General features: G+C 41.4%; 1 protein-coding gene across 1 annotated transcript in view; it reads left to right on the top strand.

The window, feature by feature from the left end:
* The window catches only part of LOC311060143 (uncharacterized protein), a gene marked incomplete at its 5' end in the record, with an annotated part of 47,834 nt that extends 31,087 nt beyond the window's left edge, over positions 1–16,747 (top strand). The window contains 34 exons of the mRNA XM_084078272.1: positions 39–184; positions 466–770; positions 850–1,044; positions 1,336–1,604; positions 1,719–1,864; positions 2,146–2,450; positions 2,530–2,724; positions 3,017–3,285; positions 3,400–3,545; positions 3,827–4,131; positions 4,211–4,405; positions 4,699–4,967; positions 5,082–5,227; positions 5,502–5,812; positions 5,892–6,086; positions 6,379–6,647; positions 6,762–6,907; positions 7,189–7,499; positions 7,579–7,773; positions 8,065–8,333; positions 8,448–8,593; positions 8,875–9,179; positions 9,259–9,453; positions 9,745–10,013; positions 10,128–10,273; positions 10,554–10,858; positions 10,938–11,132; positions 11,876–12,144; positions 12,259–12,404; positions 12,487–12,793; positions 12,959–13,130; positions 13,252–13,517; positions 13,853–13,956; positions 15,658–16,747. Of these exons, the coding sequence (XP_083934398.1) occupies positions 39–184; positions 466–770; positions 850–1,044; positions 1,336–1,604; positions 1,719–1,864; positions 2,146–2,450; positions 2,530–2,724; positions 3,017–3,285; positions 3,400–3,545; positions 3,827–4,131; positions 4,211–4,405; positions 4,699–4,967; positions 5,082–5,227; positions 5,502–5,812; positions 5,892–6,086; positions 6,379–6,647; positions 6,762–6,907; positions 7,189–7,499; positions 7,579–7,773; positions 8,065–8,333; positions 8,448–8,593; positions 8,875–9,179; positions 9,259–9,453; positions 9,745–10,013; positions 10,128–10,273; positions 10,554–10,858; positions 10,938–11,132; positions 11,876–12,144; positions 12,259–12,404; positions 12,487–12,793; positions 12,959–13,130; positions 13,252–13,517; positions 13,853–13,956; positions 15,658–15,924 (7,679 nt within the window). The 3' untranslated portion in view covers positions 15,925–16,747. The remainder of the gene's footprint in view (positions 1–38; positions 185–465; positions 771–849; positions 1,045–1,335; positions 1,605–1,718; positions 1,865–2,145; positions 2,451–2,529; positions 2,725–3,016; positions 3,286–3,399; positions 3,546–3,826; positions 4,132–4,210; positions 4,406–4,698; positions 4,968–5,081; positions 5,228–5,501; positions 5,813–5,891; positions 6,087–6,378; positions 6,648–6,761; positions 6,908–7,188; positions 7,500–7,578; positions 7,774–8,064; positions 8,334–8,447; positions 8,594–8,874; positions 9,180–9,258; positions 9,454–9,744; positions 10,014–10,127; positions 10,274–10,553; positions 10,859–10,937; positions 11,133–11,875; positions 12,145–12,258; positions 12,405–12,486; positions 12,794–12,958; positions 13,131–13,251; positions 13,518–13,852; positions 13,957–15,657) is intronic.
* Between the last annotated feature and the right edge of the window lie 4,541 nt (positions 16,748–21,288).

Genomic DNA, 21,288 nt, shown 5'->3' with positions numbered 1-21,288 from the left:
ATAGGTTTGACCAATGTCTTTATTTCTCTGTCCCTCAGTACCTTTGCCGTCCCCCAAAACATTACAAGAAGTAGAAGTTCCAGTTCTGGGGAATAGACAATGTAATTGTCTTAATGGAGTGGGTAAAATAACAAACAACATGATCTGTGCTGGTTTGGTGGCTGGAGGCAAGGACTCATGCCAGGTGTGATATTTGTACTTGTTCTGGTAATTGTTCAAATGTAACCAAACCCCAAACCCAAATATGTGTGAAGCCTGACACCTAGTGGTGAAAAGCAGGATATTAAACTGGTCATCTGGTTTTGCCTGGTGTGGTGATGTCACTATCTGTTAATCTGACATCAACAGCTAGTTGTAGATGGCCAGTACAGTACCATGATTCTTTTTTCTTTCTTTCTTGGTTGCACTTTAATGAATGTCATGTGAATTGGCTGAAAGTTTGACATACATACTCTTGTTTCTCAGGGTGACTCAGGAGGTCCAATGGTCAACAAAAAGGGCTCTGTCTGGATCCAATCTGGAGTTGTTAGTTTTGGATTTGGCTGTGCTCGTCCCAATCTGCCTGGGGTTTACTCCAGAGTGTCCCGTTACCAGTCTTGGATCAACTCCTTTATCCAAACTGACAAGCCAGGCTTCGTCCAGTTTACCTCCAGTGGGATAGATGCTGACGACAGCTACACCTGCCCTGGCCTACCAGCTCCTGTTACCTCAGTGCCAGCCATAACAACCACAGAACCAACAGCTGTAGTTTTACCAAGTGCAGAAGGTATGTATGGAGTAATACAAGTTTGGCCAGAAGTAAAGTAAATACTTTGTATTTTTGTCAATATTTATAATACCCTCTAATAGTTTGACTTCCATCAATATTGATTCTGGTCTAGTGTGTGGAATCACTCCACTCAACAACAGGATTGTTGGAGGTGAGGATGCTCCAGCAGGAAGTTGGCCATGGCAGGCCAGTCTGCAAAGGTTCGGCAGCCATATCTGTGGTGGATCCCTCATTAACAAGGAATGGGTGATGTCTGCTGCTCACTGCTTCAACAGGTTAGTTACTAACATGATAAAGTATATGACATAACAACTCAGGAGGGAAAGAAGTTTTTTTTCATGTTTTGCCGTTTACTTTTCAATATGCAGCCTCTTTTTTTTCTTTGGATGTGGATATTTTTAGCATGTCATTTCTAACATGGGAAGGACTGAATTACTTCTCCCATATCTTGTTCTGTGTTCGCCACCCATCCAGGTGGCTGTTCTTTAAACATAGGAACATACAGTACCGGTTCTTTGATCTCATGATGTTTTTTTTCTTTTGTTTTCTGCTTCTCATTTATGTAGTGCAAATACATTCAGCTGGAAGATTTCCTTGGGTCGACAGAATCTGGAGGGCGACAACCCAAATGAAGTGTCCAGAGATGTTGCCCAAATCGTTTTACATCCAAACTATGACAGTGACAGCAGTGACAATGATATTGCTCTGCTAAAACTCTCCTCGCCAGTCAGTTTCACTGACTACATAAGACCTGCCTGTCTGGCAGCCAATGACAGTGTGTTCAACAGTGGGACTGATAGCTGGGTCACTGGCTGGGGTAGAATCAACGAGGGAGGTGAGTTTTGCTTGTGTTATTGGGAAAGATTGATTTGGAAACATATCGCTTGATTAATTGGAAAAACAATTTCTTCATAGGTTTGACCAATGTCTTTATTTCTCTGTCCCTCAGTACCTTTGCCGTCCCCCAAAACATTACAAGAAGTAGAAGTTCCAGTTCTGGGGAATAGACAATGTAATTGTCTTAATGGAGTGGGTAAAATAACAAACAACATGATCTGTGCTGGTTTGGTGGCTGGAGGCAAGGACTCATGCCAGGTGTGATATTTGTACTTGTTCTGGTAATTGTTCAAATGTAACCAAACCCCAAACCCAAATATGTGTGAAGCCTGACACCTAGTGGTGAAAAGCAGGATATTAAACTGGTCATCTGGTTTTGCCTGGTGTGGTGATGTCACTATCTGTTAATCTGACATCAACAGCTAGTTGTAGATGGCCAGTACAGTACCATGATTCTTTTTTCTTTCTTTCTTGGTTGCACTTTAATGAATGTCATGTGAATTGGCTGAAAGTTTGACATACATACTCTTGTTTCTCAGGGTGACTCAGGAGGTCCAATGGTCAACAAAAAGGGCTCTGTCTGGATCCAATCTGGAGTTGTTAGTTTTGGATTTGGCTGTGCTCGTCCCAATCTGCCTGGGGTTTACTCCAGAGTGTCCCGTTACCAGTCTTGGATCAACTCCTTTATCCAAACTGACAAGCCAGGCTTCGTCCAGTTTACCTCCAGTGGGATAGATGCTGACGACAGCTACACCTGCCCTGGCCTACCAGCTCCTGTTACCTCAGTGCCAGCCATAACAACCACAGAACCAACAGCTGTAGTTTTACCAAGTGCAGAAGGTATGTATGGAGTAATACAAGTTTGGCCAGAAGTAAAGTAAATACTTTGTATTTTTGTCAATATTTATAATACCCTCTAATAGTTTGACTTCCATCAATATTGATTCTGGTCTAGTGTGTGGAATCACTCCACTCAACAACAGGATTGTTGGAGGTGAGGATGCTCCAGCAGGAAGTTGGCCATGGCAGGCCAGTCTGCAAAGGTTCGGCAGCCATATCTGTGGTGGATCCCTCATTAACAAGGAATGGGTGATGTCTGCTGCTCACTGCTTCAACAGGTTAGTTACTAACATGATAAAGTATATGACATAACAACTCAGGAGGGAAAGAAGTTTTTTTTCATGTTTTGCCGTTTACTTTTCAATATGCAGCCTCTTTTTTTTCTTTGGATGTGGATATTTTTAGCATGTCATTTCTAACATGGGAAGGACTGAATTACTTCTCCCATATCTTGTTCTGTGTTCGCCACCCATCCAGGTGGCTGTTCTTTAAACATAGGAACATACAGTACCGGTTCTTTGATCTCATGATGTTTTTTTTTCTTTTGTTTTCTGCTTCTCATTTATGTAGTGCAAATACATTCAGCTGGAAGATTTCCTTGGGTCGACAGAATCTGGAGGGCGACAACCCAAATGAAGTGTCCAGAGATGTTGCCCAAATCGTTTTACATCCAAACTATGACAGTGACAGCAGTGACAATGATATTGCTCTGCTAAAACTCTCCTCGCCAGTCAGTTTCACTGACTACATAAGACCTGCCTGTCTGGCAGCAAATGACAGTGTGTTCAACAGTGGGACTGATAGCTGGGTCACTGGCTGGGGTAGAATCAACGAGGGAGGTGAGTTTTGCTTGTGTTATTGGGAAAGATTGATTTGGAAACATATCGCTTGATTAATTGGAAAAACAATTTCTTCATAGGTTTGACCAATGTCTTTATTTCTCTGTCCCTCAGTACCTTTGCCGTCCCCCAAAACATTACAAGAAGTAGAAGTTCCAGTTCTGGGGAATAGACAATGTAATTGTCTTAATGGAGTGGGTAAAATAACAAACAACATGATCTGTGCTGGTTTGGTGGCTGGAGGCAAGGACTCATGCCAGGTGTGATATTTGTACTTGTTCTGGTAATTGTTCAAATGTAACCAAACCCCAAACCCAAATATGTGTGAAGCCTGACACCTAGTGGTGAAAAGCAGGATATTAAACTGGTCATCTGGTTTTGCCTGGTGTGGTGATGTCACTATCTGTTAATCTGACATCAACAGCTAGTTGTAGATGGCCAGTACAGTACCATGATTCTTTTTTCTTTCTTTCTTGGTTGCACTTTAATGAATGTCATGTGAATTGGCTGAAAGTTTGACATACATACTCTTGTTTCTCAGGGTGACTCAGGAGGTCCAATGGTCAACAAAAAGGGCTCTGTCTGGATCCAATCTGGAGTTGTTAGTTTTGGATTTGGCTGTGCTCGTCCCAATCTGCCTGGGGTTTACTCCAGAGTGTCCCGTTACCAGTCTTGGATCAACTCCTTTATCCAAACTGACAAGCCAGGCTTCGTCCAGTTTACCTCCAGTGGGATAGATGCTGACGACAGCTACACCTGCCCTGGCCTACCAGCTCCTGTTACCTCAGTGCCAGCCATAACAACCACAGAACCAACAGCTGTAGTTTTACCAAGTGCAGAAGGTATGTATGGAGTAATACAAGTTTGGCCAGAAGTAAAGTAAATACTTTGTATTTTTGTCAATATTTATAATACCCTCTAATAGTTTGACTTCCATCAATATTGATTCTGGTCTAGTGTGTGGAATCACTCCACTCAACAACAGGATTGTTGGAGGTGAGGATGCTCCAGCAGGAAGTTGGCCATGGCAGGCCAGTCTGCAAAGGTTCGGCAGCCATATCTGTGGTGGATCCCTCATTAACAAGGAATGGGTGATGTCTGCTGCTCACTGCTTCAACAGGTTAGTTACTAACATGATAAAGTATATGACATAACAACTCAGGAGGGAAAGAAGTTTTTTTTTCATGTTTTGCCGTTTACTTTTCAATATGCAGCCTCTTTTTTTTCTTTGGATGTGGATATTTTTAGCATGTCATTTCTAACATGGGAAGGACTGAATTACTTCTCCCAGATCTTGTTCTGTGTTCGCCACCCATCCAGGTGGCTGTTCTTTAAACATAGGAACATACAGTACCGGTTCTTTGATCTCATGATGTTTTTTTTTCTTTTGTTTTCTGCTTCTCATTTATGTAGTGCAAATACATTCAGCTGGAAGATTTCCTTGGGTCGACAGAATCTGGAGGGCGACAACCCAAATGAAGTGTCCAGAGATGTTGCCCAAATCGTTTTACATCCAAACTATGACAGTGACAGCAGTGACAATGATATTGCTCTGCTAAAACTCTCCTCGCCAGTCAGTTTCACTGACTACATAAGACCTGCCTGTCTGGCAGCCAATGACAGTGTGTTCAACAGTGGGACTGATAGCTGGGTCACTGGCTGGGGTAGAATCAACGAGGGAGGTGAGTTTTGCTTGTATTATTGGGAAAGATTGATTTGGAAACATATCGCTTGATTAATTGGAAAAACAATTTGTTCATAGGTTTGACCAATGTCTTTATTTCTCTGTCCCTCAGTACCTTTGCCGTCCCCCAAAACATTACAAGAAGTAGAGGTTCCAGTTCTGGGGAATAGACAATGTAATTGTCTTAATGGAGTGGGTAAAATAACAAACAACATGATCTGTGCTGGTTTGGTGGCTGGAGGCAAGGACTCATGCCAGGTGTGATATTTGTACTTGTTCTGGTAATTGTTCAAACGTAACTAAACCCCAAACCCAAATATGTGTGAAGCCTGACACCTAGTGGTGAAAAGTAGGATATTAAACTGGTCATCTGGTTTTGTTTGGTGATGTCACTATCTGTTAATCTGACATCAACAGCTAGTAGCAGATGGCCAGTACAGTACCATGATTCTTTTTTTTCTTTCTTGGTTGCACTTTAATGAATGTCATGTGAATTGGCTGAAAGTTTGACATACATACTCTTGTTTCTCAGGGTGACTCAGGAGGTCCAATGGTCAACAAAAAGGGCTCTGTCTGGATCCAATCTGGAGTTGTTAGTTTTGGTTTTGGCTGTGCTCGTCCCAATCTGCCTGGGGTTTACTCCAGAGTGTCCCGTTACCAGTCTTGGATCAACTCCTTTATCCAAACTGACAAGCCAGGCTTCGTCCAGTTTACCTCCAGTGGGATAGATGCTGACGACAGCTACACCTGCCCTGGCCTACCAGCTCCTGTTACCTCAGTGCCAGCCATAACAACCACTCCCACAGAACCAACAGCTGTAGTTTTACCAAGTGCAGAAGGTATGTATGGAGTAATACAAGTTTGGCCAGAAGTAAAGTAAATACTTTGTATTTTTGTCAATATATATAATACCCTCTAATAGTTTGACTTCCATCAATATTGATTCTGGTCTAGTGTGTGGAATCACTCCACTCAACAATAGGATAGTTGGAGGTGAGGATGCTCCAGCAGGAAGTTGGCCATGGCAGGCCAGTCTGCAAAGGTTCGGCGGCCATGTCTGTGGTGGATCCCTCATTAACAAGGAATGGGTGCTGTCTGCTGCTCACTGCTTCAACAGGTTAGTTTCTAACATGATAAAGTATATAACATGACAACTCAGGAGGGAAAGAAGTTTTTTTTTCATGTTTTGCTGTTTACCTTTCAATATGCAGCCTCTTTATTTTCTTTCGATGTGGATATTTTTAGCATGTCATTTTTAACATGAGAAGGACTGATTTACTTCTCCCATATCTTGTTCTCTGTTCGCCACCCATCCACGTGGCTGTTCTTTAAAAATAGGAACATACAGTACCGGTACTTTGATCTCATGATGTTTTTTTTCTTTTGTTTTCTGCTTCTCATTTATGTAGTGCAAATACATTCAGCTGGAAGATTTCCTTGGGTCGACAGAATCTGGAGGGCGACAACCCAAATGAAGTGTCCAGAGATGTTGCCCAAATCGTTTTACATCCAAACTATGACAGTGACAGCAGTGACAATGATATTGCTCTGCTAAAACTCTCCTCGCCAGTCAGTTTCACTGACTACATAAGACCTGCCTGTCTGGCAGCCAATGACAGTGTGTTCAACAGTGGGACTGATAGCTGGGTCACTGGCTGGGGTAGAATCAACGAGGGAGGTGAGTTTTGCTTGTGTTATTGGGAAAGATTGATTTGGAAACATATCGCTTGATTAATTGGAAAAACAATTTGTTAATAGGTTTGACCAATGTCTTTATTTCTCTGTCCCTCAGTACCTTTGCCGTCCCCCAAAACATTACAAGAAGTAGAAGTTCCAGTTCTGGGGAATAGACAATGTAATTGTCTTAATGGAGTGGGTAAAATAACAAACAACATGATCTGTGCTGGTTTGGTGGCTGGAGGCAAGGACTCATGCCAGGTGTGATATTTGTACTTGTTCTGGTAATTGTTCAAATGTAACCAAACCCCAAACCCAAATATGTGTGAAGCCTGACACCTAGTGGTGAAAAGCAGGATATTAAACTGGTCATCTGGTTTTGCCTGGTGTGGTGATGTCACTATCTGTTAATCTGACATCAACAGCTAGTTGTAGATGGCCAGTACAGTACCATGATTCTTTTTTCTTTCTTTCTTGGTTGCACTTTAATGAATGTCATGTGAATTGGCTGAAAGTTTGACATACATACTCTTGTTTCTCAGGGTGACTCAGGAGGTCCAATGGTCAACAAAAAGGGCTCTGTCTGGATCCAATCTGGAGTTGTTAGTTTTGGTTTTGGCTGTGCTCGTCCCAATCTGCCTGGGGTTTACTCCAGAGTGTCCCGTTACCAGTCTTGGATCAACTCCTTTATCCAAACTGACAAGCCAGGCTTCGTCCAGTTTACCTCCAGTGGGATAGATGCTGACGACAGCTACACCTGCCCTGGCCTACCAGCTCCTGTTACCTCAGTGCCAGCCATAACAACCACTCCCACAGAACCAACAGCTGTAGTTTTACCAAGTGCAGAAGGTATGTATGGAGTAATACAAGTTTGGCCAGAAGTAAAGTAAATACTTTGTATTTTTGTCAATATTTATAATACCCTCTAATAGTTTGACTTCCATCAATATTGATTCTGGTCTAGTGTGTGGAATCACTCCACTCAACAACAGGATTGTTGGAGGTGAGGATGCTCCAGCAGGAAGTTGGCCATGGCAGGCCAGTCTGCAAAGGTTCGGCAGCCATATCTGTGGTGGATCCCTCATTAACAAGGAATGGGTGATGTCTGCTGCTCACTGCTTCAACAGGTTAGTTACTAACATGATAAAGTATATGACATAACAACTCAGGAGGGAAAGAAGTTTTTTTTCATGTTTTGCCGTTTACTTTTCAATATGCAGCCTCTTTTTTTTCTTTGGATGTGGATATTTTTAGCATGTCATTTCTAACATGGGAAGGACTGTATTACTTCTCCCAGATCTTGTTCTGTGTTCGCCACCCATCCAGGTGGCTGTTCTTTAAACATAGGAACATACAGTACCGGTTCTTTGATCTCATGATGTTTTTTTTCTTTTGTTTTCTGCTTCTCATTTATGTAGTGCAAATACATTCAGCTGGAAGATTTCCTTGGGTCAACAGAATCTGGAGAGCGACAACCCAAATGAAGTGTCCAGAGATGTTGCCCAAATCGTTTTACATCCAAACTATGACAGTGACAGCAGTGACAATGATATTGCTCTGCTAAAACTCTCCTCGCCAGTCAGTTTCACTGACTACATAAGACCTGCCTGTCTGGCAGCCAATGACAGTGTGTTCAACAGTGGGACTGATAGCTGGGTCACTGGCTGGGGTAGAATCAACGAGGGAGGTGAGTTTTGCTTGTATTATTGGGAAAGATTGATTTGGAAACATATCGCTTGATTAATTGGAAAAACAATTTGTTCATAGGTTTGACCAATGTCTTTATTTCTCTGTCCCTCAGTACCTTTGCCGTCCCCCAAAACATTACAAGAAGTAGAGGTTCCAGTTCTGGGGAATAGACAATGTAATTGTCTTAATGGAGTGGGTAAAATAACAAACAACATGATCTGTGCTGGTTTGGTGGCTGGAGGCAAGGACTCATGCCAGGTGTGATATTTGTACTTGTTCTGGTAATTGTTCAAATGTAACCAAACCCCAAACCCAAATATGTGTGAAGCCTGACACCTAGTGGTGAAAAGCAGGATATTAAACTGGTCATCTGGTTTTGCCTGGTGTGGTGATGTCACTATCTGTTAATCTGACATCAACAGCTAGTTGTAGATGGCCAGTACAGTACCATGATTCTTTTTTCTTTCTTTCTTGGTTGCACTTTAATGAATGTCATGTGAATTGGCTGAAAGTTTGACATACATACTCTTGTTTCTCAGGGTGACTCAGGAGGTCCAATGGTCAACAAAAAGGGCTCTGTCTGGATCCAATCTGGAGTTGTTAGTTTTGGTTTTGGCTGTGCTCGTCCCAATCTGCCTGGGGTTTACTCCAGAGTGTCCCGTTACCAGTCTTGGATCAACTCCTTTATCCAAACTGACAAGCCAGGCTTCGTCCAGTTTACCTCCAGTGGGATAGATGCTGACGACAGCTACAACTGCCCTGGCCTACCAGCTCCTGTTACCTCAGTGCCAGCCATAACAACCACAGAACCAACAGCTGTAGTTTTACCAAGTGCAGAAGGTATGTATGGAGTAATACAAGTTTGGCCAGAAGTAAAGTAAATACTTTGTATTTTTGTCAATATTTATAATACCCTCTAATAGTTTGACTTCCATCAATATTGATTCTGGTCTAGTGTGTGGAATCACTCCACTCAACAACAGGATTGTTGGAGGTGAGGATGCTCCAGCAGGAAGTTGGCCATGGCAGGCCAGTCTGCAAAGGTTCGGCAGCCATATCTGTGGTGGATCCCTCATTAACAAGGAATGGGTGATGTCTGCTGCTCACTGCTTCAACAGGTTAGTTACTAACATGATAAAGTATATGACATAACAACTCAGGAGGGAAAGAAGTTTGTTTTCATGTTTTGCTGTTTACTTTTCAATATGCAGCCTTTTTTTTTCTTTGGATGTGGATATTTTTAGCATGTCATTTCTAACATGGGAAGGACTGAATTACTTCTCCCAGATCTTGTTCTGTGTTCGCCACCCATCCAGGTGGCTGTTCTTTAAACATAGGAACATACAGTACCGGTACTTTGATCTCATGATGTTTTTTTTTCTTTTGTTTTCTGCTTCTCATTTATGTAGTGCAAATACATTCAGCTGGAAGATTTCCTTGGGTCGACAGAATCTGGAGGGCGACAACCCAAATGAAGTGTCCAGAGATGTTGCCCAAATCGTTTTACATCCAAACTATGACAGTGACAGCAGTGACAATGATATTGCTCTGCTAAAACTCTCCTCGCCAGTCAGTTTCACTGACTACATAAGACCTGCCTGTCTGGCAGCCAATGACAGTGTGTTCAACAGTGGGACTGGTAGCTGGGTCACTGGCTGGGGTAGAATCAACGAGGGAGGTGAGTTTTGCTTGTATTATTGGGAAAGATTGATTTGGAAACATATCGCTTGATTAATTGGAAAAACAATTTCTCCATAGGTTTGACCAATGTCTTTACTTCTCTGTCCCTCAGTACCTTTGCCGTCCCCCAAAACATTACAAGAAGTAGAGGTTCCAGTTCTGGGGAATAGACAATGTAATTGTCTTAATGGAGTGGGTAAAATAACAAACAACATGATCTGTGCTGGTTTGGTGGCTGGAGGCAAGGACTCATGCCAGGTGTGATATTTGTACTTGTTCTGGTAATTGTTCAAATGTAACCAAACCCCAAACCCAAATCTGTGTGAAGCCTGACACCTAGTGGTGAAAAGCAGGATATGAAACTGTTCATCTGGTTTTGCCTGGTGTGGTGATGTCACTATCTGTTAATCTGACATCAACAGCCAGTAGCAGATGGCCAGTACAGTACCGTGATTCTTCTTTTTTCTTTCTTGGTTGCACTTTAATGAATGTCATGTGAATTGGCTGAAAGTTTGACATACATACTCTTGTTTCTCAGGGTGACTCAGGAGGTCCAATGGTCAACAAAAAGGGCTCTGTCTGGATCCAATCTGGAGTTGTTAGTTTTGGTTTTGGCTGTGCTCGTCCCAATCTGCCTGGGGTTTACTCCAGAGTGTCCCGTTACCAGTCTTGGATCAACTCCTTTATCCAAACTGACAAGCCAGGCTTCGTCCGGTTTACCTCCAGTGGGATAGATGCTGACAACAGCTACACCTGCCCTGGCCTACCAGCTCCTGTTACCTCAGTGCCAGCCATAACAACCACAGAACCAACAGCTGTAGTTTTACCAAGTGCAGAAGGTATGTATGGAGTAATACAAGTTTGGCCAGAAGTAAAGTAAATACTTTGTATTTTTGTCAATATTTATAATACCCTCTAATAGTTTGACTTCCATCAATATTGATTCTGGTCTAGTGTGTGGAATCACTCCACTCAACAATAGGATAGTTGGAGGTGAGGATGCTCCAGCAGGAAGTTGGCCATGGCAGGCCAGTCTGCAAAGGTTCGGCGGCCATGTCTGTGGTGGATCCCTCATTAACAAGGAATGGGTGCTGTCTGCGGCTCACTGCTTCTCTAGGTTGGTACAACAGGGCAAAATGGAACATTTTGGTGTGTGTGTGTGTGTGTGTGTGTGTGTGTGTGTGTGTGTGTGTGTGTGTGTGTGTGTGTGTGTGTGTGTGTACGTGTGTCTCTTTCATTCCACAAAAGAAGGATCATTATTAAGTACTCAAACCCTGTATACTTCGTTGACCAGCATCCCCCATGGGTCTTTACTTTGTCCCCTCATTTGTCCCGTCTACATCAAATCTTTGCCGAAAGTATCCGTTTTACAAACGCCCAACACTTCACATTCCGATGCGTTGCGAGCTTGTAGAGTGGCCATTTGTGCGGCATGTTCACCAAATGTTCCCCCGAATGTTCCCATATTACGACATATCCCAGATAGGGATCCTAGGGGTTCCAGTTACTCAATCTCTTTCCTGTCTTTCTTATAAAGCAGACTCAGTTTGTGTACCTTAAATGCTTTTTTAAGGCTTTTTCTTGATGTGGTCTGTGATCAATCATTTTCTGTTCTTTCCTCTCTTGTTTATGTACGTTTCGGTGGTCAGTATCCTTAGGTCGTCAGAACCTACAAGGCAGCAACCCACATCTAGAGTCCAGAAGTGTTGCTGATATAGTCTTACACCCAGGTTATGACAGCAGCTGCAGTGACAATGATAATGCTCTGCGTGGCTGTTCTTTAAGAATAGGAACTTATAGTACCGCTACCTTGATCTCATGATGTTTTTTTCTTTTGTTTTCTGCTTCTCATTTATTTAGTGCAAATACATTCAGCTGGAAGATTTCCTTTGGTCGACAGAATCTGGAGGGCGACAACCCAAATGAAGTATCCAGAGATGTTGCCCAAATATTTTTACATCCAGGTTATGACAGCAGCAGCAGTGACAATGATATTGCTCTGCTCAGACTCTCCTCACCAGTCAGTTTCACTGACTACATCAGACCTGTCTGTCTGGCAGCCAGTGACAGTGTGTTCAACAATGGTACTGATAGCTGGGTCACTGGCTGGGGTAGAATCCAGGAGGGAGGTGAGTTTTGCTTGTATTATTGGGAAAGTTTCATTTGGAAACATATCGCTTGAATAATTGGAAAAACAGTTTGTTCATAGGTTTGACCAATGACTTTCTTTCTCTGTCCCTCAGTACCTTTGCCATTCCCCGAAACATTACAAGAAGTAGAGGTTCCAGTTCTGGGGAATAGACAATGTAACTGTCTTAATGGAGTGGGTACAATAACAAACAACATGATCTGTGCTGGTGTGTTGGCTGGAGGCAAGGACTCATGCCAGGTATAATACTTTGTTTAGACAGATGTACTCGATTTGACAACAATTGAGGAATTTGACCTGAACAGCAAATGATTTTTCCCAGGGTGACTCAGGAGGTCCAATGGTCAACAAAAAGGGCTCCGTCTGGGTCCAATCTGGAGTTGTTAGTTTTGGCTTTGGCTGTGCTCGTCCCAATCTGCCTGGGGTTTACTCCAGAGTGTCCCGTTACCAATCCTGGATTAACTCTCACATCAGCACTGACAAGCCTGGTTTTGTGGAGTTTACATCCAGTGGGACAGATGCTGACAACAGCTACACTTGTCCTGGTCTACCCGCTCCACCAACAACTTCACCAATAGCTACAACAATACAAAATATCACAGTAACAGTTCCAGTAACAGTTCCAGTGCGTGAGTATTTTTTTTCTCTTTATTATAAAAGGAAGTGAGATCAGCAAGACCTCTGTCTGTCTTTCTGTCTGTCTGTCTGTCTGTCTGTCTGTCTGTCTATCTATTATCTAACTTCACACAGTGAAAGAATCTATATATCTAATTATTTCTTCTTTTGTAATTCAGGGTCAGTTTGTGGTCGTGCCCCACTGAACAGTGGTGTGGATGGGGTCAATGGTGCTGTAACAGGGGGATCCTGGCCCTGGATGGCCAGTCTTAACAAAAATGGCACCTTTATTTGTAGTGGAACAATTATCGCAGACAACTTTGTCCTCACTGCTGCCCAGTGTTTCTCCAGGTACATTTCTAACCCTAACTTTTGTTTTTGTAAATGCTGTGTAGACCAACCGTCTTTATCCATTCATTGTTCAGTAATGCCACTGATGACAAAAACAAAATAGTGTTTATTTTCACAACAGCTTCAATCCAAATATCACCGAGTGGAAGGTTTCCCTGGGCCCACGCCTTGAGAGCGGTTCGGAGGTGTTTGAGATGTCGACGGACATCTTGAACATTACAATGAGCAACAATACCGGTTCCAACATCGCATTACTGGAGCTGGCTAACCCAATCCGTAACAGTGATTACATCCAACCCGTGTGTATGGACCTGTCCGGTACTAGAGCCTTTCCTACTGGAACCCAGTGCTGGGTGGCTGGTTGGGGTCATGGCAACAAGACCAGAGGTGACAGTAGAATTATTGTCAAAACGGTCTGCTCATTGAAACCATATCTGTATTTGTGTCAAAATTCAGACATATTTCTTGGGTTGCTGGCAGGGCGTCCTGCACCTGGGTACTAACCCTAACCCTGTAGTAGATTATTTTACCCATCTTGTCAATACCCATGAAACAAGCCGAGCTTTCTGAAAAACGAAAAAGTGTTATTATGGATATTTTCTTTTGAGCAATGAAAAATGACTTAAAAGGCCCAATAAAAGATTCAGGATGTTTGCAGTGTGCTCATACTGACTGCTTCACTGCAGTATATTCACACTTCTACATTAATGTAATTACTGCAGGGGATGCTGGCTCAGTCCTACGAGATATTGAGACTAATGTGACAAGTTGTGGGAACAACTCTGACTCTGAAAACATCTGTACATATGCCATGGACATTCAGCAGGTAAATCACATTCCATCACCATCCTCCAGTCCTTACATGTTAACTGGCAAAAAATATCCAATCTACAAGCTCACAATGTGTCACAATGCGACACGAGAACTTGTAGATCGTCTATTTTCGGCAAAGTTATTATAGCTGTAGAGGGGAACATTTTATGTTCAAGTATAGAGCCCTGGGGGACCTCGGTCAACAAAGTATATTCATTAGGGTTTAAAGGTTACATTTTTATCAGGGAAATAGGTAGCAGATATGCGAATGTTCATACTTTTTATGAATTATGAATGCCAGACGTTAGGGGGAAAATGTCTATTATTATTTATTATTTCATAGTCTTTATATTTTTTCTTCATAATTAATGAATATAATCACATTTAATGGAAAAGTATGGACTTTAATTTGAGTAATTTCCAGGTCTATATAAGTATGGAAAAAAGAAAAGAGAGTATGGGAAAACATGTAGCCACTATTCTGTTTCTAAAATATAACATTTTGAATTTCTCAAAAATAAATTGATTTTACAAGATTTTTCCTGCCGTTGCAGAATTGCATGTACATAGCATTACAAATAATCATAAACTTGTTTGAACATTCATGCAGAAAAGTAAACAACTTTTCTGCATAAGGAAACCTGGCCTTGGATCAAGACTGTCATACATTTATTTGATCAATTCTGACAATTGAGTATCTATGACAGCCTTGGACACTTCCCCAAATAGTGTTTGGAGTTCCATGTTTAAGGCCCGTACTTCTCTATAAATGTACATGTATGCGACTGTAGGAGACCAAACTAACTAAGTCGCTGAGAGGCGATGAGATGGGCCATTTGTATTGTCCGACGTGCTCCGCAAATAAAAGAAAGATTCGCTGGATCCAAACAATGCGTTTAAGGGGTTTTATTAAAGCAACATAAAGAACGTACTAAAGGGTTCTCAAACTCATAGCAAGATAAATAACAGCGATCAAAACAGTAAAGCAAAAATAAATAAAGAAAATAAAGAATTTAAAGCTTTATTTGCTCCCACACACCCTCTCTCTCTCTCTGTTTGGTGTTTTTTAGGTAACCAAGTCGGTGTTCACTCTCCATTCCGACATCTCACCACTCCGACTAGCTTCCGCGTGCGGTTAGGGTTAGGTATAGGGTTCGTCAACGTCGGAAAGGCGACATGTCGGAAAGGAGAAATGCACCCAACCAAGTCCACCCTATGGCCGTGACTCAATCATCCACGTACACCAGTGATAGTGAATTGACCAAATATGTATAAATAATCAACATAACCAAACATGAACATGCTCCTACAGTACAGATTCATAATATAAGTGCTTAACCGGTAAGCACTTTATGTTATCTAAGTCAATAGACTTTAGTTCTCCTTTCTAGTTCACTGGTGAATTGTACATGAACATCCCTTCTGTTACTGTAGGGGTAAGGTATACAGTTAGTTAAGATTTACATGACACAATCTCTATAACATTGCTCTGTTTTAGCATTGCCTGGGTTTAGTGTTAACCACTTTCAACGTTTTAAAATGATTTATTTACATAATAAGCATCTACATGTAGCTAATACTTTATGTCAAATATGGTCTGAAGAATCGACAGAGTATTCTGGAAATTTGATTCTGGAAAAGTATGGAATTTTGAAATGGAAAATGTGTAAGGAACCCTGTATATCTGATTTTGTTTCTATTAACATAATCACAGGGAGACAAAGGTGGACCCCTGCTGTGTCAGTCAGATTCATCCTGGTTCCAGGTGGCTGTGGTAACTATGGATGACACTGGAAGAAGCACACGTGCAGATATACAGGTGTTTGCCAAAGCTTCACAATTCGGCTCCTTCTTGAAGGACACAGTGGGTGACCTGCCCACTCCTGCAGCAACGAGCACAGGAAATGCTGCGTTTTTCTCTATTTCAGTTTTTCTCTCTTTCACTGTCCCCATTCTCTCCATGTTGCTGGTCTCAGGATAGTAATCTATTACCTTGTGAGGAGTAAAGCTCTTTATTCATTACACTTATGTAAATCAAGACACTTATACTCCTGTGGTTGGTGCTAGGGCTGGACAATAGGCCTGGGCGATACGGGGAAAGAATCTGATATATTTTTGACCAAATACCTCAATTTCGTGACAAAAAAGTTTTTTGTGACGATATCATATTGTTACGAATGGCCATAATATCAATTATGCGACGCGTTGTAAGCTTGTAGATCTGCTATATTTTCCTTTCTTTTTTTTTGTTTTAAAAGTATAAAATAGGGCTTTAAGTGATTAAAACCAGAAACACTTAAGCCATATCATGTTAATATGATATCCAAAATATACTGAATATACTATATCTATTCCCTTATCATGATATCAATATATTAATATATTGTCCAGTCCTACTGTTATAGGTAGCCTAATACATCAATATTGATAATTTATTATCGATACATTATCAATATTGATCAGCTTTGTTCATTTTGTTTCGTAAATAATCAACACTACAAAGCAATTACTGAGTGAGATTTCTGAAATGCTTAAGAATGCCACCTGATAATGGCTCTCTGTTACCATGCAGTCCAGTGTGATGAACATCAACTACTAGAAAATGTGCCATATAACCTTCCATGCCTAAACAGATTGTAGTATTTGTTGATATTGGAAGAATATATTCTGGTTATTGTCATTTATTTTTCCATGTCACACAGCACTATTTGGTATGTAAGAATTGCCAGCACTAGCTCAGTTTAAGCATCAATTCAAGGGTAAAGGGACTATAGGCCTATGATATATTTTAAACATTATTTTCACTCCACCAGAAATGGTTTTATTTTTCCAAGTAAAAAAAGACAACAGCAGAACCTCAATCTTTATATTTTGAGATAATATAATTATTAAAACTGTGAAGGATTGTTCTGTATTGTCTGTGACATTAAATATTGATATTGAAGCATCATTAAAATCATTTTCTTTATTCTTTTACACACACACACACACACACACACACACACACACACACACGGTTATAGTTATAGTGCTCAGTGTGAATGGCCCTTAACTCGGAAAGTGACAGCATACAATGCAACAGAATGTAGGCAAAAGCAATAATATGGAAGAATGTGATAGAAGAATGGCAGTAATGTTGGGATGGAGGAGAAGGAAGGCATCTTTATCAAATTCAAAGAAATGTGGGTGAGAACAGTATGAGAAATGTATGATGGTGTATTCTCGACTTGTATCGTTCCCGACATAAATGGCCCCAAGCCTACTGTATATCTTAGATTTTTCCTCATTTCCGCCTTCTTGCTCTCCCCTTTCTGAGAGATAGCCTAACAGGATGTGGGGGTGGGGGGCCACTGAACTTCAGACAACGGATCCAGTACAGGATCCTGGTTAGATCCTGGTAGCTATACTAAAGAAGAAATGCTTTATAGAATGTCTCTGTGATGCATGCATTGTAGCAATGAGTAGACTTGTTCTCTTGTGGTTGTGTTCCACCATCTTCTGGACCTTGCCCTTCTCAATATTCATCAGCAACCATCTGTACTTAAAAACAACAACAACAACAACAACAACAACAACAACAACAACAGCAACAGCAAAACAGCCTTGGAAGTAGTAGGACACACCAAGTCAACATATTATACCAGGCCTAAGAGATAGGGGGACCTCTAGTGGTGTTGTTGCGCACAAGCATAAGGGGAGCAAAGTTGAAAGCATGCATTTCCTCAATAGTCTTTATAATTCGTGAACCTGTGTAGTCTGATACTAAACTTCTGAGCCGCCCGTCACAGACAGACGGACGGACAGGGTTCAAAACAGTCTCGGCCATGCCTTTCGGCCTGGCGGAGACAATAAAGTGCTGAGGAACCATATCAGGTGCTAAGAGAGGGCTAACCTAAAAAGTGCTAGGAGAAGGCTCACCTAAAGAGTTGTGTCTAGCTATTGTTTACATTTTTTGGTGGAGTTAGCCTCTCTAACTTCCCCAGGAAGAATGTTCCACAGTTTTGGTACAAGGAAAGAAAAAGCTGCGTCTCCGATTTTCTTTTGTGGACGCTGATTTGTGTCAAGTAGACCGGCTGTGGAGGATCTCAGTGCTATGGATGGAGCGTATGTCAATAAAACGTCTGTAATGTATGCAGGGCCTTGGCCGTTGAGTGCTTTGTAGATTATGTATGAGTAGGACCTTGAAATCTATTCTATGGGAGACAGGGAGCCAGTGGAGGGTGTAGGCTACAGGACTGGTGTGATGTGTTCCATTTTCTTTGTTTTGGTTAATAATCCAGCAGAGTTTTATACATTCATTTAAAAGTTGATTGATATGGCATTGACGTGGATTGCTTTATGTAAGTAATATTTTCATAACCTCAGTCAGTACAACAGAGCAGTAGCCTACAGTACAGCTGTAAAAAAAAAAAAAGTAAAAGAAAAATAACAGCATTTTTTAACTGAAAATTGTCGTTGTGAAAGCAAGGACCTTATTGTAAAGTAGTCTGGCATGTCTACCAAATGCATGCAGTTTTAACATAATTCAGCACTATCATGTGTTTCAAGTTTTAATTCAATTGTAAAATGTGTGGCTCTTCACTCACTTTATCAAAGTCAGTATGGCCCTCTGGAAATAAATGCTGCCCACCACTGGGCCTGCCCTGCATTAAAGCCACTAGATTTGGGTAGGCCTACAGGCTACTTTGTGTATGCTTGATTTGAGCAACCTTAGACTGTATCGGCTGTGTAAGAGAGGCCTATGTGTAATTATGCACTACAGTCTGTCAGTCCTGACTCTTAATGAATACATTTATGCTGTGTAAATGTGTAAATGAAAAGTGAAGAGTACCAGAGGTGGAAAAATGGAAATAGTGTTAGGTCAGGTCAGCCACTTCTTTATGTGCTGGTTAAGGCTTTAACTACCAGGGCAAACATCGGCAATGGAAGGGCCGCACTCAGAATAACAGGATCAAACGTTTCTTTTACTTCTCCATATGCCTTAGATTACAAACGTTTAGGCTATCCAGGATTCGTTAGACACTGGATAAACCGGATGCCCACAACACACACTTCTAATACTCGTAATATTTCTAGTCTCCTCTCCTGTCCAGATCGAGATGACCAGCTTCAGCTGGTGATGGTGTGAAACACCCACATGGGCGTGGGCCACAGCGGCAGCACCACCACTGTCAAGATCTGGACCACCAACCGCACACTGGTCACACTGGTGCTGACGGGGCCATTCGCAGGTGGAGGATCCCCCACCCGATGTCCCCCTAGAAACACCATCCCAAGCCCTTAGGACTCACAGAGGCAAGAATTGCTCTCAAACATACACTAGAATACTCATACTCAACCTTCAGCTCTACATCTCCCATTTATTTATTTTTACTTCCTAACAAAAGAAAATAATTGTGATAGAGACATGACTTTATCTGCATGTCGTAATGACATGTTGTATCACACTGCCTCCACAGGGAGGCAGTGTGATACGCCTTTAATGATTTCTGTAACTCCAGTTTAGTAGCAGTCAACAAAACAGCCAACATTACAGTCTACAGATTCTTTGTGGGTGATTGAGGAGCATTGCTTTAGGACAGATCTAACTTTGAAGTCCAAAGTCGGACCTTTCCTAATAAAATATAGTAAATAATAATAATAATAATGATAATAATAATAGGGTCGCAGAGATATTTTTATGGGTTGCGAGTAGATATCACATTTTTCTTTCTTTTAAAATGTTCAAACATTTTCCAATAAAATAAATTCAGAAAACAAATGTTTTTCCCAAAAAGAATTATATGCCTGCATCACTATAGGTTCCACATCCCAAAATAACTGTATTGAAATCTCATTTCTACCCACTAAAGTTTTTTCCCCGCTGCATTTCATCAAGCTGACACAGGACTGTCCCATGTAAACCAGGTTTTGGTCCATTATGTAATGTCTGAATGAGGGAAAAACATTCTTACTTATGCAATGCTATTATGAAAACAGCTGAGTGATAAGCACACACAGGTGCTTAGAGCACAGATGCATATCAAAGAGAGAGATTATGCAATATCATAATGCACCCTGGAAAACCCGATAATCCTTACGATTGACGGGTTTTGCATGCAATCGTGCTGGCTTTAGTCAGATGGCAAAGTGAGAGGGTCCACCATGGATGCTATATAGAATGTCGTCGCTATCGGGTGGAGGCCTTCTATGTTCAAAACCTTTTTTATTATAGTACATGTTTTAACATTTTAAAATTGTGAAAATAGCCGATCTACAAACTCGTGAGCTTGTACATCTGCTATTTTCACTACTTTTTGCGACACTTTATATCATAAATTAGGATAGGGCTCTAATTTACAAAGAAATCATAAAAAGTTGAAATATTGAGATACAATGTTTCTGCCTGACAGCAACGATATTCTTTATGAGTTTAGTGTGGTTCAGAATCAGTTCTAGTGTTTAGAAATTGCATCGGGATGATAATGATAATGTGTATATATTGAAACAAAAAAGAGAAAAGCCAACACCTATGCCATATTACGATATCCACAATCCCAGACGATATCTAGTCTCATATCACAATATCGATATAATATTGATATATTGCCCAGCCCTATTCAGAATGCCCCAAAATGTGGTTGTTTGGACTGCTTCCAGTCTGTCCACCTGAAAGGGTTGAAGAAGAACAACCTTGACTGATAAAGAATTCCATCACTTCCACCACCCTGCCTTTTTCTCAGCGATGATGTCATCACAGTTGAGTCATGCAAGTGCTTGCACAGCTGGCATCATCAGTCTGTGAGGGGGATTTATACTTTGTTGTGCACCGGCGTTGGGCGCATTGTATTGTGCGCTTGTAGATCTGCCATTTTTGGTGCATGACACCGCATGCACGCAACCAAGAATAAATCCAGTGGTGGAAAGTACATTTACTTTAAGTAGATGTACTGTACTACAATAAAATAATCTCATCATTCAAATGTAAGCGTAATTGCGATCCATTTCCATCACTTTCGTGTAATAGCGATAAAACATATACATTTTGCTCCAATGCCACTGACTTCACAGTAAATCTACACAGTAAAATCTTCAGTGTTCAGTGTTTCTATGTTGTATCTATTTGATAGACCTCAGTCTGTGCTCCTCTTCCTGGATAGACTGAGTCATGTTCCATTGTTCAGGATAGTGAATGGCGAATACTGAAAACAATATGAGCTCTGTATACAGGAGAGCTGTTGCTGTGCAGATCTCCTCTAATTTGTCTCAACTTTAATTATAAGTGGCCTGAGAGATTGCCCGACCTCTGAGGTGGTTATATAATTTTGGGGGGAAAGAAAGTTCTACTACATGTATGCTTTGTCAA

Source organism: Gymnoscopelus microlampas (genome assembly GCF_963454915.1).
Source record: "Gymnoscopelus microlampas genome assembly, chromosome: 14".
In the NCBI taxonomy this organism is placed as follows: Eukaryota; Metazoa; Chordata; class Actinopteri; order Myctophiformes; family Myctophidae; genus Gymnoscopelus; species Gymnoscopelus microlampas.
The sequence above is the reverse complement of the archived record's forward strand: the minus strand, read 5'-3'. Positions and strand labels throughout refer to the sequence as shown.